The 19,481-nt window shown below is 40.7% G+C and overlaps 1 protein-coding gene across 7 annotated transcripts in view; it reads left to right on the top strand.

Moving 5' to 3' along the window:
* Positions 1-19,481, top strand: part of DACH2 (dachshund family transcription factor 2) — a 457,188-nt gene that overhangs the window by 255,980 nt on the left and 181,727 nt on the right. For 4 of the 7 annotated variants that reach the window (XM_073360878.1, XM_073360873.1, XM_073360875.1 and 1 more), the window contains exon 3: positions 17,135-17,206. The exons of the other annotated variants lie outside the window; for them this stretch is intronic. In XM_073360878.1, the coding sequence (XP_073216979.1) occupies positions 17,135-17,206 (72 nt within the window). The remainder of the gene's footprint in view (positions 1-17,134; positions 17,207-19,481) is intronic. 7 annotated transcript variants of the gene reach the window in all.

Below are 19,481 nucleotides of genomic sequence, written 5' to 3'. Positions count from 1 at the left end.
CTGACATTAACAGGGATCAGCTTATTGACTCAGCTGGTTTTGAGGCTCATCAAAATGCACTCTAGTACGATAATCCTCTTGCAGTCAAATTGAGCAACTTCAGGTTCTGGAGATGCTACCTTTTGTCAAGATCATGCCTAATCCTGATTCTCCATTGTTTGGGAATAGGGCAGTGTGTGTGCTAAAACACTACTCTGAAAATGATGGGGTATAACATTACAGAAAAGGAGCATAAATAGTTTGTCCCCCCACTAGTGTCTGCACTCTGGGACAAATTTATTCAGTTGATTTTAGTGGTGTTTCGCAAAGGACACACAGGTCCATTGTATCTTTAGTCATTTTAATTCTAATTTTTGGTGGCTTCACTAGTAATTGTTGGTAATAAATGGAAACCAAAATTTAATTTAATAGAGTCCATTTAAATAAACACAATTGTAAACTTTTCATTGCAGGGTTGACTGTTACTGTTACCATATCTCACAGAGATAATGTGGTTGCAGGAAAATGTTGATCTATGGAGCAAAAGAATATAGTCAACCATCTATTTGCAGTGTCTTAATCCAACTTGTTTGCTCAAATAATATGCTCTTTATTAGCCTCCATATCTAAATTAGATTTGAGTTGTGAGATTTCTCATAGGAAAGTCTTCTAAGTCTGTATTTTGGCAAAATTGTGAACAGTTGGTGTAACAATACTGTTGCAAATTGTCCAGAAAATTCATATAGGGAACAAAACAAAGCTCAGCAAATGATACCATAAACACACACCCTATTTAAATGCAGGAGTTTTCTCAGTGGTATTTCATCCTCTGTGATTAATTCCTCTTGAAGGAATATAATAGCTGGATAACGTTATTAATTAAGTGCCAGTAGAGCTCTGTAGTCTGTAGTAAAGTTAAGTATGCAACTAGTCCTGCGGACTTGAATGGGACTACTCATGCACTTAAAGTTAAGCACATGCTTAAGTAGTTTGATAGTTGATGGCCTAGGTTCTTTTCAAATGAATAGAAAGCAACTCTTTTAGTGAAAAATCTAAGTGCTAATGTCTGCAGTGGAAATTGCTTGACTGATAGCCATAAACCCTTTACATTGTACTACGACCAGTAAAAGTAATGGCCATACTCATTTGCTTTTGACACAAATAAAGTAAACATTCACTTACTTTAAAAATTACAGAATCCAAATTAGATAAATATTTGCTTTATGTTGTAATGTTTAGTGTTATGTTTTCTATAATTTGCTGCTGCACTGACAGGCTGTGAATAAGATGTGGGTCTACGCTCCATAAAAATATAATAAATTAACTTAAAACTACTCTGCTAGAAAAATAATAGTATATATGTTTATGTGGGGATGCTTTCTTGGCATCCAAGAATATTTGGTCTTGATGAAGTTTAACTCCCAATATCAATGTTATGTGTTACCTTCTCATTTTAACCTGAAGTATATCCATGGGACTAGCTCTGGCAAATGTTGTGTAAGGAGAATTTAATTTTCTGACAGTATTTTTGACAAGTGTATGGATACCAACAGTCATTTGCCCTCACGCTTAACTATGAAAAGATTTGATAATGTTTTGCAAAAAGTGGTTATTAATAGAAATATGTGATTTTTTTTATTGTTCAGAGATGTGAGTTACATAATTAGTTTTCCAGAAAGCATTTTTTCCGTACATTTTTTTCTAGAAATTATATTTGCTGATCTTATCACATCATTTACTAATGCATCAAGACAGAGATTTTTAAAATTTGGGTAAACAATGGTTAAGTGAAAACCATGCTTTTCATGAAAATAGCTTTTATTCAGTGTATAGTTGTAGCAAATTTTGTATATATATATTTTTACACATCTGTCTGTGATGCATCTATTTCCTTGTCCTTCTCTCTGGTCGCACGTTATTATCCAAGTTAGCCCATATGTTAGTACTGAGTTGGACTGCTTGTGCCTAACTGTATGTCTAGTTTCAGAGTAGCAGCCGTGTTAGTCTGTATTCACAAAAGGAAAAGGAGTACTTGTGGCACCTTAGAGACTAACCAATTTATCTGAGCATAAGCTTTCGTGAGCTACAGCTCACTTCATTGGATGCATACTGTGGAAAATACAGAAGATGTTTTTATACACACAGACCATGAAAAAATGTGTGTTTATCACTACAAAAGGTTTTCTCTCCCCCCACCCCACTCTCCTGCTGGTAATAGCTTATCTAAAGTGATCACTCTCCTTACAATGTGTATGATAATCAAGGTGGGCCATTTCCAGCACAAATCCAGGGTTTAACAAGAAGTCTGAGGAACAGTGTGTGTGGGGGGAAATAAAGAAAAGAAAATAGGTTACTTTTTATAATGAATCAACCATTCCCAGTCTCTATTCAAGCCTAAGTTAATTGTATCCAATTTGCAAATTAATTCCAATTCAGCAGTCTCTCGTTGGAGTCTGTTTTCGAAGTTTTTTTGTTGAAGGATAGTCACTTTGAGATCAGAAATCGAGTGACCAGAGAAATTGACGTGTTCTCCGACTGGTTTATGAATGTTATAATTCTTGACATCTGATTTGTGTCCATTTATTCTTTTACGTAGAGACTGTCCAGTTTGCCCAATGTACATGGCAGAGGGGCATTCCTGGCACATATCGCATTGGTAGATGTCTAGTATGTGTCTGCTTGCCAATTAAATGCCACTCTGCTGCACGACAATCTTATTTCAATTTGGAGTATTAGTTGCAGAAAAGTTTACATGTTGGTACACAATGCTCAGTAAAGTTACCATCCCATTGTTAAGTACAGTTAACTCAGCTTACTTTAGTACTATACAGTATAAATAATCATGAAACCACATCGCTAATAGATTTGGTTTGGGTCCAAATTGTGAGAGCTAAAGGCGTGAACCGCAGGCTCTTCATTTATGAAAAAATAAAAGAGAAATACCAAATGAAAGTAAAAAATAATGACATTAAAATATACCAGCGCCTGAGAGACGAGCACAAAAAGAGATTTTGTTGTAACTTGCAAGCAGAGTTACTTTGTGCTTAAAAAGAAGCTAAACAAAAATACTTTGTGCTTAAAAAGAAGCTATAAATAAAAAACTCCCATAGAAGTTCATTTTCCACAAAGACCTTCATTTCACATGTCATAAGTATTTAAATTGTGACCTGGTATAAGAATTTGCCAAGGAGGGTCTTTGTCCAGATTTCCTTTAGTGTGCATCTAACAACTTTTAATGTCTCATTTATGCGTGTTTATTACTTCAGAATTTTAGGATTGGCATTTGTGTTGGAATTGTCAATAAAGTTGCATGTATGATGAAAGGGTTCAGATACAAGAATTGCTGCTGCAAGTAACCAGAGAGAGAGGGTCAGTCCAGCAAAATTCACAGTTGTGAGCCAGACTGTGCCATTAAGTCACAGCCCTGTGTACGGAGTAAGACAGAGCTGCACTGGAGCTCCTGGGGAGTGTGCCCATACTGTGCCTGTCCCTTAGAAGAGCAGCATGTTGAAGAAGACCAGCTTGGCTGAACGAAGCAGAAAAGCATGGCCCTACTTTCTCCCTGCTCCTTTTGGAGAAACTGCATGTGCAAAGGCAGTATCCTTGAGCAGATCTTATGCTGTAGGAAATGCATGGGCTGCAGTTGTCAACCGCTGCATGGAAGTTTGTAAGGGGTATGTGGGGGAGCACATTCTCTGTGCCCTCCTTCCAAACCCTCGCATTTCATTGGGGTGCTCTTTCTACATAAGAATGGCCATGCTGGGGCAGACCAAAGGTCCATCTAACCCAGTATTCTGCCTTCCGACAGTGGCCAATGCCAGCTGTTCCAGAGGGAATTAATAGAACAGGTAATCATCAAGTGATCCATCCAGTCGCCCATTCCCAGCTTCTGGCAAACAGGGGCTAGGAACAACAACCCTTTCCATTCTGGCTAATAGCCAATTATGGACCTATCCTTCACAAAATTATCTAGTTCTTTTTTGAATCCTATTATAGTCTTGGACTTCACAGCATCCTCTGGCAAGGAGTTCCACAGGTTGACTGTGCGTTGAGTGAAAAAATACTTCCTTTTGTTTGTTTTAAATCTGCCTATTAATTTCATTTGGTGACTCCTAGTTTGTGTGTTATGAGAAGGAGTAAATAACAGTTCCTTATTTACTTTCTCCATCTAGCCTCATGCATTCAGGACAAAAACCCAATAACTTCATAAAGACTCTAATAATTTTGCTTCCTGTTATGCTTACTAAATATGCAGTTCTGGGCACAAATTTGAACTGAATTTTTGATCTAGAATAACTGAAATGTGTTGGTGTGTCTGATGAGTCATCTTAAATAACTTGACGAGGCATATTAAGTTCCAAGTAGAAATGTGTCCATTCTGCAGAATCACTTCTCCTTATTAATTAGTGTTCTAAGATGAGATGCCAGAGCCTGAATGGGCATAGATAGTAAACTACCCTTTCACTCTTGGAGATGGTCCTCTCCAGTTAAGAGTGAGGCATGTTTGTGGGATTGTATAGGACAAGTTGAACTTTTGCTATCATGTTGTACCTGTTCTAAGAATAACTGCAGAACTTTAGTCTCAGAGGCTATCAGGCTAGACCCTTTAGCCAGCACTGAATTCATCCCAAAAATATTTTGCAAAGAAAAAAAATTCCCCAAAGTACAAGCCTCATTTAACGATGGGCAGATTATTTAAACCTTGACTCCAAAAAGGAAGGTACGGTATATAATACATGCTTTAAATGTAAATGATAGACATTTTTAGTAGCAAAACAAAGCCTTTATTAAAATATAGTAATCTATAAAGCTTTTTATATAATCAAATGAATTACAGTAATGCAAGTCTGAGAAATGATCTGGAAAAGGTAGAGTGCAGTCCCATAAAAGCAAGCTATGATAACCTTTCTGTAATTCTTTAACATGTTGAAAGAGTATTTCTACAGTGACTTATTAAATTAGGCAAGGTCACCTTTTCATTTTATTAACAGATTAGATTTGCCAGATCGTGGACTTTGATTCTGAAAATGTGGATGAATCATGCACTAACATAATGTCAAGAAGAAAATAGGTTGAAACAATGCGAAATCAATTTTATACAGCTTAAACTTTTTGTTTTTAGCATTAGTTGCTTGTAAAATATGGTAAAATGCTTAATTACTGACTGTAATTTGTGTGTTGATTAGATATGCTTTTCAAATAATAAAAACAATACTTACGATTTTTATAAAGGAAGGAAATCTTTTCAGAATTAATGAGAAATCCTCTGCATTTGACATACAGTATCCTAGAATCGTAGAGAAGTAGGTTTGGAAGAGACCTCAGGAGGTCATTTAGTCCAACCCCTTGCTCAAAGCAGGACCTACTGCAACTAAACCATTCTACTAGGGCTTTGTCAAGCCTGGCCTTAAAAACCTCTACGGATGGAGATTCCACCATCTCCCTAGGTAACCCATTCCAGTGCTTCACCACCCTCCTGTTGAAATAGTTTTTCTTAATGCTTTTTTTGCCTCTGTCTTCACAAATAAGGTTAGCTCTCAGACTACTACACTGGGCAGCACAGCATGGGGTGGAGGTGACCAGCCCTCTGTAGAGAAAGAAGTAGTTAGGGACTATTTCGAAAAGCTGGATGAGCACAAGTCCATGGAGCCGGATGCACTGCATCCGAGAGTGCTAAAGGAGTTGGCGGATGTGATTGCAGAGCCACTGGCCATTATCTTTGAAAACTCATGGCGATCAGAGGAGGTCCCGGACGACTGGAAAAAGGCTAATGTAGTGCCTATCTTTAAAAAAGGGAAGAAGGAGTATCTGAGGAACGACAGGCCAATCAGCCTCACCTCAGTCCCTAGAAAAATCATGCAGCAGGTCCTCAAGGAATCAATTCTGAAGCACTTAGAGGAGAGGAAAGTGATCAGGAACAGTCAGCATGGATTCGCCAAGGGCAAGTCATGCCTGACTAATCTAATTGCCTTCTATGATGAGATAACTGGCTCTCTGGATGAGGGGAAAGAAGTGGATGTGTTATTCCTTGACTTTAGCAAAGCTTTTGACACGGTCTCCCACAGTATTCTTGCCAGCAAGTTAAAGAAGAATGGACTGTAAGGACTATAAGGTGGATAGAAAGCTGGCTAGATTGTCGGGCTCAATGGGTAGTGATCAATGGCTCTATGTCTAGTTGGCAGCCGGTATCAAGTGGGGTGCCCAAGGGTCGGTTCTGGGGTCAGTTTGTTCAGTCTCTTCATTAATGATCTGGAGGATGGTGTGGATTGCACCCTCAGCAATTTTGCAGATGACACTAAACTGGGAGGAGAGGCAGATATGCTGGAGGGTAGGGATAGGATACAGAGTGCCCTAGACAAATTAGAGGATTGGGCCAATAGAAATCTGATGAGGTTCAACAAGGACAAGTGTAGAGTCCTGCACTTAGGACGGAAGAATCCCATGCACCGCTACAGACTAGGGACCGAATAGCTAGTTCGGCAGAAAAGGACCTAGAGGTTACAGTGGACAAGAAGCTGGATATGAGTCAACAGTGTGCCCTTGTTGCCAAGAAGGCCAGTGGCATTTTGGGATGTATAAGTAGGGGCATTGCCAGCAGATCGAGGGACGTGATGGTTCCCCTCTATTTGATATTGGTGAGGCCTCATCTGGAGTACTGTGTCCAGTTTTGGGCCCCACACTACAAGAAGGATGTGAAAAAATTGGAAAGTGTCCAGCGGAGGGCAACAAAAATGATTAGGGGACTGGAACACATGACTTATGAGGAGAGGCTGAGGGAACTGGGATTGTTTAATCTGTGGAAGAGAAGAATGAGGGGGGATTTGATAGCTGCTTTCAACTACCTGAAAGGGGGTTCCAAAGAGGATGGACGTAGACTGTTCTCAGTGGTAGCAGATGACAGAACAAGGAGTAATGGTCTCAAGTTGCAGTAGGGGTGGTTTAGGTTGGATATTAGGAAAATCTTTTTCACTGGGAGGGTGGTGAAGCACTGGAATGCGTTACCTAGGGAGATGAGGTGGTGGAATCTCCTTCCTTTGAAGTTTTTCATGTCAGGCTTGACAAAGCCCTGGCTGGGATGATTTAGTTGGGGATTGGTACTGCTTTGAGCAGGGGGTTGGACTAGATGACCTCCTGCGGTCCCTTCCAAGCCTGATATTCTATGATTCTATGATTCTAATATCTAACCTAGACTTCCCCCACTGCAGCTTGAGACCATTGCTCTTTGTTCTGTCATGTGCCACCACTGAGAACAGCCGAGCTTCATCCTCTTTGGAACCCCCCTTCAGGTAGTTGAAGGCTGCTATCAAATCCCGCCCCACTCTTCTCTTCTGCAGACTAAATTAAGCCCAGTTCCCTCAGCCTCTCTTCATAAGTCATGTGTCCCAGCCCCCTAATAATTTTCGTTGCCTTCTGCTGGACTCTCTCCAATTTGTCCACATCCTTTCTGTAGTGGGGGCCCCAAAACTGGACTCAGTACTCTAGCTGTGGACTCACCAGTGCTGAATAGAGGGGAATAATCACTTCCTTCAATCTACTGGCAATGCTCCTACTAATGCAGCCCAATATGCCGTTAGCTTTCTTGGCAACAAGGGCACACTGTTGACTCATATACAGCTTCTCGTCCACTGTAATCCCCAGGTCCTTTTCTGCAGAACTGCCGCTTAGCTAGTCGGTCCCCAGCCTGTAGCAGTGCATGGGGTTCTTCTGTCCTAAGTGCAGGACTCTGTACTCGTCCTTGTTGAACCTCATCAGGTTGGCCCAATCCTCCAATTTGTCTAGGTCACTCTGGACCCTATCCCTACCCTACAGCTTATCTACCTCTCCCCCCAGTTTAGTGTCATCCACGAATTTGCCCCTGGTTAGTTCCTCCAGCAACTGTACCGGAAGGGTGTCTCCAACACTCTCCAGAAATGTCCTGGATTGTCTGTGCACTGCTATATTGCTCTCCCAGCAGATGTCAGGGTGATTGAAGTGCCCCATGAGAACCAGGGCCTGTGATCTGGAAACTTCTGTTAGTTGTCCGAAGATTGCCTCATCTACCTCATCCTCCTGGTCTGCGGTGGTCTATAGCAGATGCCCATCATGACATCACCTTTGTCGCTCTCGCCTCTAAACTTAACCAAAGACTCTCAGCAGGCTTTTCTCCAGTTTCATACTGAAGCTCTGAGCAATCATACTGCTCTCTTACAAACAGTGCAACTCCTCCATCTTTTCTCCCCCGCCTGTCTTTCCTGAACAGTTTATACCCATCCATGACAGTGCTCCAGTCATGTGAGTATACAATCAGAGCTTTGAAAGGAGAGCTACAAACAGTAGTCAATGGGACTATTCATGTGCTTAAAATTAAGTGCTTTACTGGAACAGGCTCAGAATGTTCAGCACCTTGCTAATGCCAGCCATATCATTTTCATGCTCACATCCTTACTATATTTTTGTGTGCTCATTTCCCTCCCTCTTTTTTGGGGATATGCCATTTATATGAGAGAGAAAACGAAATAAAAAAGATGTTTTAAAATATTATCCAACAAATACCTTTTTTCATTGTTTATAAAGAATTTGAGGCAATAATACCTAAATAAGGCAGAAAAGTTATTTTTGTAATTTCCCCTCCAATTTCTTGAAATGATTCATTTTTTAATCAGTATCTATTAACTGAGAGAGGTCGATGTGTAAATTAAAAAGATAGATAATCTTTTCTAGTCTGTCTACAACAGACAGTACCCACTGCTGGAATACTGTATCCAGTTCTGGGGCCCATGATTTAAGAAGGATGTTAATAAATTGCAGAGGGTTCAGAGAAGAGCCCTGAGAATGATTAAAGAATTAGAAGCCATGCCTTATAGTAATTGAGCTCCTTGAGTCTATCTGTTTAGCTTAACAAGGAGAATGTTAAGGAGTGACTTGATTACAGTCTAAAAGTACCTAAATGTGAAACAAATATTTAATAATGGGTTCATCAGTCTAGCAGAGAAAGGGTATAACATGATCATATGGCTGGAAGTTGAAGCAAGACATATTCAGAGTGGAAATAAGATGTAAATTTTTAACCTTGAGAGTAATGAACCATTGGAACAATTTACCAAGGGTATTAGTGGATTCTCCATCAGTGACAATTTTTAAATCAAGATTAGCTGTTTTTCTAAAAGATCTGCTCTAGGAATTATTTTGTTGAAGTACTATGGCTTGCGGTATATTGGAACGCCGAACAGATGATCACAATGGTCCCTTCTGGCTTTCGAATCTGAGTCTATGAATACTGTCACTGATTCCCAAATGGTGGGTAACTAAAGGAGTAAATTTGAATAGATTGTTTTCATATTACATGTATGATCTCAAATGAAAGTATACTAATATACAGAAACAGCTAAATCCCACTATCATTGACAGCTCAATAGTTCTGCACACATATGCAGAAAACACTCTTCTTGCCACTTACTGCACACGCTTAGTGCTCAACAGAGTGCAATTGACTTGGCCCCAGCAATCGCAGAGCAGGTGACTTGATTACACTGAAATCAGGCAGAAAATGTCCTCTTCTGGCCACTCAAGTGAATCAGTCAAATTATCGAGTGGCAAAACTAATTCTACGCCTTGGGCCATCAGAGCTGCCACTTCCTATAAGTCAAGCCTTCACTTAGTGTGAAATTGTTTTTTATTTTATTCTCTTTTATTTATTATGCTTATTTCAGCTAATCCATTTAGTGAATGTGAATCAGCCAGCATACTAGAGCTGTTTCAGATGTGCAACCTTCTCATGCAGTGATGCTGAAATATTTGAGGATTTAGGTCCATTTAGGAAAATTCCAGCTCTCTTATGACTTTATATAATTATAAAGTAATATTTCAGATTTTCGAATGAGAAGAAAAGATTAAATATGATTTTAAAATTGACTAAAATGACTTGTGACTGAGCTTTTTTTAAATAACAGATATAATTCAGAGGGGACACTTAACTTACACTTTTAAGAATTAGAAACATATTTGCCATTAATTGCATGCCATTAAGTACCAGTTAATTTTAAGGAGTTTAGCAGAACAAATACTCCCCTAGAAAGCTTCTAATATTGTTTTTAATTTTAAATATGGACTTAAATTCTAAGGGGCCATACAGAAATTAGTCCAAAGATCTACATAATTTACCCATACAAATGGTGCATCCCAGGTATCACACCACTATATAATTCTGTCCATATGCCAACCCCACAATTCTTTTGTGCCTCTAGGTCAGAGGTGGGCAGGTTACGGCCCACGGGCCACATCCAGCCTGCAGGACCCTCCTGCCCGGCCCCTGAGCACCTGGCCCGGGAGGCTAGCCCCTGGCCCCTCCCCTGCTGTTCCCCCTCCCCTGCAGTCTCAGCTCACTGTGCTGCTCTGGGCAGCAGAGCTGCGAGTTCTTGCTGGGCAGCGCAGCTGCAGAGCCGCGGCCTGACCCAGTGCTCTGTGCTGTGCGGTGGCATGGCTGGCTCCAGCCAGGCGACACAGCTGCCTGTCCTGGTGCTCTGGGCAGCACAGCTGTAGTGCCGGCAGTCTCCGGTGCTCCAGGTAGTGCAGTAAGGGGGCAAGGAGCAGGGGGGGTTGGATAGAGGGCAGGGGAGTTTGGGGTGGTGGTCAGGGGGCAGGGATGTGGATAGGGGTTGGGGCCGTCAGAGGGCGGGGAACAGGGGGGTTGAATGGGGGCAGGAGTCCTGGGGGGGGACAGTTAGGAAGGAGGGGGGGGGGTTGGATAGGGTGGTGGGGGGCAGTCGGGGCAGGGGTTCTGGGGGCGGTCAGGGAGAAGGGGTCGTTGAATGGGGCAGAGGTCCGGGGGGCAGTCAGGAATGAGAGTGGGGGTTGGATAGGGTGGCGGGGGGGGCAGTCAGGGGCAGTCTGGGGGTGGTCCGGGGACAGGCAGGGGCGGATGGGGCAGGGGTCCCGGTGGGCCATCAAGGGACAGGGAATCTGGAGTTGGATGGCTCAGGAGTCCTGGGGGACCGTCAGAGGCCGAGAAGCAGTGCGGGTCGGATAGTGGGCAGGGGCTGGGCCACGCCTGGCTGTTTGGGGAGGCACAGCCTCCCCTAAATGGCCCTCCATACAATTTTGGAAACCAGATGTGGCCCTAAAGCCAAAAAGTTTGCCCACCCCTGCTCTAGGTGCACAGTGTTACGTTGTCCCATACAAAAAGTTTATGATATGTTGGTTTATTTCATTTCATGTAAAGGTAAAGAAACAAGAGATGGGTCAGGGAGAAACTGAAAGAAACTCCCACTCCTGCTGATCAGTACACAGAGTCAGAATATGTCTTGTGCAGATCAGTGGAGAAAGAAGGCAGAAGTCTCAAAGGCAAGCAGAGTCTTAGAAAGGAGAGGGAAGGTTCACACAGTTAACAAAATGGATGCATTTTTGCTGGTGGCATGGGACCAGCTTCTGCTAGCTCTAGCAGGCTCTTAACAGAGTTCCTATATGTGATGTATGGAAAATGCAGTGGATTGTTGACCTTTGTGTTCTGCATCATTTAACTGCCATTGTCCTAGAAAGGTAGTGCCATCTTCCAGTGTCATTTTGGAGGGTTCTGCCATTGGTTAGTTTTTGGTGTTTATATGTGCAAATTTGGCCCTTAAAAACTGTTATGATAAAATCTTGGATGTGTATTTAAAATATATCAGGATAATGTAAGCTTTATAAAAACCTAGATGGTGTTTTGTAAATGACAGCTGTTTGCCAATTTCAGATTGCTGAAAGTTTGTTTGCTGCCAGGCTTGACTATCCCTGTGCAAAAATCTGTTAAGCATTGTAGACATGTTATCAGGATTTATGTTAGTCTTCCTGGTCTGGAGCATTGCTTGTAACTAGGAGCCATCATTTGGAGTTACAGATGATTTTTTTCTCCTCAGTAGCTTATTATGTGAGGGGGAAATTGCTTGTTATCGCTATGTCTTTTGCCCAGCAACCCTGATGAGCATTTGTGTACCCAGACAAATTTTAGTCAAACATTGTACATAGGAACTTAAGCTGAGATCAGCTTCTTTGCCCATCAATAAGGCCCTACCAAATTCATGGTCCATTTTGGTCAATTTCATGGTCAGAGGATTTAAAAAATTGTAAATTTCATGATTTCAGCCATTTAAATCTGAAATTTCACAGTGTTGTAATTGTAGGTATCCTGACTAAAAAAGGAGTTGTGTGGGGTGGGGGTCACAAGGTTATTATAGGGGGGGTTGCAGCAGTGCTCCTCTTACTTCTGCACTGCTGCTGGCAGCGGCTCTGCCTGCCTAGCTGGGGAGCAGTGGCTGCTGGCTGGGAGCCCAACTCGAAAGCCAGAGCCGCTGACAGCAGCAGCGCAGAAGTAAGGATAGAAACATACGTTATTGCCACACTTACTTTTGCGCTGTTGCCTGCAGAGCTGGGCCCTTAGTCAACAGCCACCAGACTCCGGACACCCAGCTCTGAAGGCAGCAGTGCAGAAGTAAGGATGGCGTGGCATGGTATGGTATTGCCACGCTTACTTCTATGCTGCTGCTGGCGGGGGGCTCCCTTCAGAGCTGGGCACTTGGCCAACAGCTGCTGCTCTCCAGCTGCCCAGCTCTGAAGGCAGTGCAGAAGTAAGGGCGGCAATACTGTCATCCCCCCCTAAAATAACCATGTGACCCCCCTGCAACTCCCTTTTGGGACAGGACCCTGAATTTGAGAAATACTGGTCTCCCCCTGTGAAATCTTTATAGAATAGAGTAAAAGCACACAAAAGACCAGATTTCACAGGGGGGAAGAGGGGAAGACCAGATTTCATGGACCATGACGTGTTTTTCATGGCTGTGAATTTGGTAGGGCCCTACCCATCAATATAACCATGTCTCCCCCTTTTTTGAATCCTTCTAATTGGTCCCCTTTCTCCATTGCATCACGTTCAAGCTTCTTGCCTTGTTTTCAAGGCTGGGCATTATTGTGCCTCTCCTTACTTATCTCTGCTTGTCTAGTATTGTCTGATCTCCTGTCTTCTCTGCTCAGCCAATGATGCTAACCTTAACATCTTGTTTGTCTGCTTCTCCTCCAACTGTGCTTTCTTTCATGCCATGGCCTATATATCAGATGCTTTCCTTGGATGGTCTTACCCTTTCTGCATTCAAATCCCTATCAAGATCCATTTCTGCTCTGAGTACAAAAAATTAGCCAGCTATATGTTGTCGTCATCATCATCATCAAGATATGATGGAACTCTCAGGATGTGCCCTATTATCATCTTGACCACTTACTCGTGTACTTCTTTCTCTTACTCTTCATCTGTGACTGTTTTTCAAATTGTAAACTCTTTGGGGCAGCATCTTCACCTTTTTATATGTACAGCATGTACCATATTTTATGTGCTACTGTAATAGAAATCATTGACAATAATACAAATAGCTAGTTTAAGATAGTAAAAGAGCATTCAGCTTTAAGATTTTATATTTATATTTATTTATTTACTTATTTAATGCCAAATTGATTAGTCAGGTAAGTGGATATTGAGCTCCTGGGTGTTTTTGCAAAGGCTACACTTTCCCATCCAAGAAAATTAGATGGCATTTACAGAAATGGGTGAGCTGTGATGTCTGATGTTATCACTCACGTGTCACACATGTACATTCTTGCTGGTTGACAGCTAGCAACGTGACTTCCATGCTCCACATCTTCTGATTGGCATCTCAAAGGTTTGCTTTCACATATGTCAAGATGTGCCAGTTTGGTTGTGGAATTCCTGTCATTATAAATGCTCTATCTGGTTCAATCAATATTTGTCTTCTGTGGAATATCAGTGCTATTCCTGCAATGCTTTCTTGGGATGCCATGAATTGTAATTATAAACAGTGCAATAACTTGGCGGAATTATACATGCTTCCTAACAGAAACCAGTTAACGAACTACATGCATCACTTTCAAGGTATGCACAAGAAAAAAAGGGTTTTTCTCATATGTAGTTAATTACTTATAACAGTTTTACACATGTTGCAACATATATATATATATATATATATATGTATATAATGAATCCAACTAAAATTTGGGTTTTTTTGCTCTGAACTTAAAAAATTCTAGTGGGTAAATCTTCTTGGGTGCAGAACAAGTCCAAGATGTTATCCCTGTGTGTGGAAAATGCAGTTACCAAAATCAGTATAATTTGAATGTGTCAGACTTGTGTTTTCCAAAGTGACTCTACCCTTTCAACAGGGAATTCAAGTAAAATACAAATATTTTCCTCTGAGTTTCTGTGCTAAATCCCAGATTAAAAATTAAGCAAGCATTTTCTGCACTAAAAGACATGCTCTCTAGGTTAATCTTAGTTTAACAGTGACTCAGGTGATTTCTGTATTAGATTCTGAGGACCTAGCAGTTTGATACTATACATTGATATTGCTGGTCAATGTTGCCTTTTTATAGTGCCAGATATTGCCACTGCTAAAGAAACAGGTCTGCATTTGTATAATTGTTTCACTCACTTAGAACCACTGAGTGGAGTCTTGAGTATTTTATTGGCTACATTTTGAGATAGCTTTGGCTATCTTGCTTTCATCTGTGCCAGTAAAAGCTCTGATTTAATTGAACAGATAGGTCACATGTCTGAGTGAGCATAATTCTTAGGATTAGATTTCTAGTGAAAATAACTGATCATTAATTCTAAATTTTCTTTCCATTAATAGTCTGCAAAACTTCTAGAGAATACTTTTACAGTTTACAAGGGAATTTTAGTTGTAGTTTAAAAACATAAAACTTTCTTTCATTGTTTTTAATATCAGAGAATGCATCTGGGACTCCTGATTCCCTAACTACTGAGAAGTTTGGCAGATACAATATTCTGTATGACAGGATGTACTGATAGTATTATGCAGCTGCACACATTTAACAATTTGGTAGGCTTGAATTGTATACCCTGTTCTTTACTGAGAAATGAGCTGGAACTTTTGTGGCCAGTAAAAAGGTGTGAGAGAGGAACAGGTAGCTGAAAAACGACAAAGGATTTGATCTACTGGTCCAACGTAGCATCTCTTCTTTTGTGTAGGACCAAGAGGGAAGCAAAAGGCTTGGTCAGAGGAGAGAATGTAGCCTAATTTAGAAGCCTGTTGGGGAGCGGCACAAAACATTAGGCCCACCCTTCAAGCTCTGACTGGGTCCACAAAGAGGATGCTTCTCCAGTCTTCTGTCTGATCCAACAGAACAGTGGCAGCATTGCCATTTGCTCCTGGCCAGTGCTTTGTGACCTCTCTGATGGGGATAATGCATAGAGAGGCTGTTAATGCTGATTTGAGTAGCACTATCTGTTTCACTTTTTTTTTAAATGTAGGTTTTAGTCCATGCGGATTATTGTTCTCAGCTGCTTCCTGCTACTTGCGATTTTTCTCGCCAAGGGAATGGAGGTGCCTACATGGGTATGGAAAGGGGGGGATCTAGTCTACCTAAATTTCCTATCCGTGTGCTGTTGCCAGTGCCCCATCTCTCTCTCTCTCTCACACACTCTCTCCCTCTTTTTTTTTTTTTTGTTGGCAGCTTTGCTCCATTCCATGCTGAGCATTTTAATTTTTCTGAGAAAAATGAGTTATACGCTGAGGAGAGGATTAACTTCTGATTTTCCTGTTGACAAGAGCTGTTGTCTTTTGTCCATACAAGTCATTCCTGTGGCTCTAAAGTGAATTACAAGTCTATGTGTGAAGGAGAATAGCACCCCTTCCCTCAGTTTACTTTGGATTTTTCTTATTGGATGTAACAAGTTGAAAGGCAAACTCTCTTTCCCAGGGTTCTTTAACTCTACAGCACATAAATAACTTGGGGACTGGAGAGCTTTTGTACAAGTTGTTTTCAGAATTGAGAAATGTTTAAGGACATTTAGCAGGAGGCTGCATGTCTAGTGGACTGAGCATGGGCTTGGGAATCAAGATATTTTGAGTTTCAGTCTCAGGTCTGCCACTGTCTTGGTGTGTGATGTGGCTCTTAGTTTAAGATTTGCTATTCTCAGCTTCCCTGTCCATAAAATGGGGTTAATAAGACTGATTTTTAACTACCTCACAGGGCTGTTCTGAGAATTAGGTGGTTAATTGATGTTTGTAAAGCAGAAGGGGCTGCATATATTGTTGTATTACAGTGGGCCTGATCCTGCAGTCACACTTTGGCAAAAACTCTGCTCACTTTCCTGGGAGTTTTGCCTGAATAAGGATTGCCGGATCAAACTACTTTATTGTGAAAAATATGTTGATAATAGTGTAGATTAATTAAAACTATCATTCCACAGCATTTGTTTTATATCCACAATAAGTCTTTTTCAACAAGCTCTTTAAAGATGGGGGTAGAGGCGGAGAGGGTTTCAGTGACCTAGAAGTGGAAGACTTTTGTTTCTCATTAAACCATTTCTTGATGTTTCCCAATAGGTTTTCAGCTAAACACTTGTTAATCCCAGAGCTCTGACAAGTGAGGCCTGCTGAATTAGGCCAATCACTGCTACAAATAGCTAGTGCACATGAAACAGTAATCATTGCTTTCCAGTCTATTATTAGATTAACTTCATAGGGATTGCTTTTTTCTCCTGTGAGTTGGTGCATAAATGACATGCCTTACCCTCCAATAAATCTAACAGCAGAGTGGCTATGACATGATGTTCATACCCCTCAGTCCCATGACAGATTATTTTTGATTGCTGCAGAAGTTTACAGCAGCTTGAAACCATTAGAATTTAAAGGCATCATTGAAATTTTACAGCATACCTGACTCATACACAACACTGCTGGTACTGAGCTAAGTTTGTAGTATATTGGCTTCACGTCGTGATTGCCAGCCACAGTGAGTCTTGCTTACTTGTACTGATCCCCAGCTGTCATTTTGAAGAGGTAAACAATCATATGACACTTCTCCTCTGTGATCTCTCCTTGGAGAACATGTGCTTTTGTGAGTAATGAAGCTTTTTGAGATTTCCACCTTGGGAAAGTCATCAGTGTTGAACACTTGTAGGAACCACCTCATGTAGACACAAAACCTCATATATTTATATAGATGAACAAATGAAAACATGCCTTTGCCACTTATTAGCTTCTGCAGAGATTTTTAAACTGATGATATCTGGTCAATCTGTATATGTAGAATAAAAAAAGCTATATTGTTAGCAGATGGAATTCTATTTCAATAACATATAAGTGCTTTTAACAGTGTGTTTTTTTTCCAGATTTAAGAACTTTGTTTTTTCCTGATGAAACCCAGATAAAGTTTGCAAAGCTCAAGACTCTTCAAATCCAAGGTGTTTACTACTATTTATATCTCATGTCAATGACTGTATTTGGCTCTAGATATAAGCTTCGTTTAACTATTATTTTGTACAGCTGCATAGAATTTTGCTTCTTTAACCCTGAGGCTTGCATTTTTCAAGTTGCAAGACAGATGAATAGGAAGACATATGCTGTCTATCCATGTCTGTCAGTATAGCTATACCTGTGGGCAGTGCTTAAAGTGACCTGTAAAAAGTGTGTGTGTGTTGTGTGTGTGGGGTCTGTTATCACCCCCACATCTGCCTGTCCCTCTGCCCAGCAATTAAATCTTCCCCAACCTCCAAATCAGTCCTGTCCCACCATTAATTCTGCCCTCCATCTGTTGAATCCTCCAGATACCCCTTCCCCCATGCCTTCTGCAGTTCCCCCCACTCCTCATGCAGCTTCTTCACCCACCTCTCAAGTCTGGGGTGAGTTGCTTCAGAATCTCCTCTCCCCCTTGCCAGGACAGGTATTTCTGGGATGGAGGGAGGAGAAACAGAGTTGCCATCCTGTTGCTCATAGTGTTGGGTGGGGAGGGAATGTTTCAGAGCTGCCTTGAACTGCTGGGCTCTTTCTGCTCCTCCCTCCCTCCTCTCCTGTGGGAATGGTGAAAGAGTTCTGCTTGCTTGCTGCAGGAGCCCGATGGGCTGCTGTTCCCCAGGAGGTGGGCAAGCAGGGAAACCAGAGTATCAAAGGGATTCCCCTCCCCGCAGTACTAAAATTCTGTGCCTCAGTGACCCAGCTTATTTTTTAGAAATTTTATTTCCTGGGTCTGTGACCCGTTGCAATCCAATACACTTTAAGCACTGCCTATGGCTCTGTATATGCATTTACCTTCATATTATATATAAAGTGTGTGTGTACACCAGACTAATGTGAAATTGGTCTCTAAATGTTTATATGCTTTATAATGTGATTTCATTAATTTTGTTTACCTTTACTCTTCAAAAATCCTAGCTATGACAACTTGAACAAGCTAGCCTGTATCTATAACTTTCTTGGGCCAAAATTAGTTGGACAGTAGCACTGTTATTACCTTAATGTGTAGTACTATAATAGGTAGCCTGATTTGTATCAGAGAGAAAGTTAACACGAAGGCCAATCTAATACAGTCCAGTGGTGGTAATATTCTTGATCGGCATACTTTTTAGTATAATATGTGTAGTACCATTGGTGTGGTACATGTGAAATTCTCCAGAGAAAGCAATCATGTATTTGCTATGTCTTTTTCATAATACATATTAATTTCTAGCTTATCAAACCTATATATGTGCAGTTTCTATTACAAGAACAATGAGTTAGGAAACCTGGTAAGTTTTCAAGACTATGTTCTTCAGTTTGTGAGAGTATTGTGATCATAAGCTAGCCTGTACTGAATATTTATGCACATCACAAAATCTGTATACTTTTTGGAATTATTGTTTTCTGCTTAACAGAGATTAAAAAGTAGAATGAGAAATGACATAAACAGAAATTGTATAATGTATGCTAAAGTGCCATCATTCTACTCAACAGCATTGTGTTCACAGTTTGGATAAGGGATCACGTGACACAGAATGATTTCACATATGTGCTATAATATTTAGGCCACATAATATTAGGTTAAGTATAAATAAATAGGATGAATAATAGAGAATATTTGTTGAAAGGACATTTGGAATTCCTAAACGCAAGTATTTACACAAGAAACCTGATTCTAAGAGTTCTACTCATCCAGTCAGAGAACAGAATAGCTGGTATATGTTTAATCAAATCTAGTCAGCAGAATTTGAGAATTGTAACTATTCAGAGTTCAAGAACATTCTGCAGAAATTATTTGGGGTGAAATTCACTCTTGTGAAGAGGACCAGCAGAAGCCTTTATTTTGGACTTAAGTTATGCAAGCTACCTAAGGACCATTTGTGAAGTGAAAAAGAGACTAATTTAATCTAATGTATGGTTTGCTATTGTATCAGCTCTGGTATGGACAAATCACCAGCAATATTTTTTATTTTCTTACATTGAAATTTTTTTGTAATTGTATTTAAAAAGTGCTTCTATAGACAAAATTTTAAATTGTCAAAGTTTTTTTAAACACAAATACACTTCAAAAGTTTAGGCAGAAACAGTATTTTTCATGTGAAATTTCATATTAGGGCACATTTCTTCCAATGGATTTGTTAATCTTGGAAAAACAAAAGCTAGTTTTTTACAACGGGAAACTTGAGCTAACACATACCTTCAATGTAGTTGTACTATGGTACCATACTGTTGTAATGTTAGCAG

This window comes from Lepidochelys kempii, chromosome 9 (assembly GCF_965140265.1).
Source record: "Lepidochelys kempii isolate rLepKem1 chromosome 9, rLepKem1.hap2, whole genome shotgun sequence".
Classification (NCBI taxonomy): Eukaryota; Metazoa; Chordata; order Testudines; family Cheloniidae; genus Lepidochelys; species Lepidochelys kempii.
The sequence above is the reverse complement of the archived record's forward strand: the minus strand, read 5'-3'. Positions and strand labels throughout refer to the sequence as shown.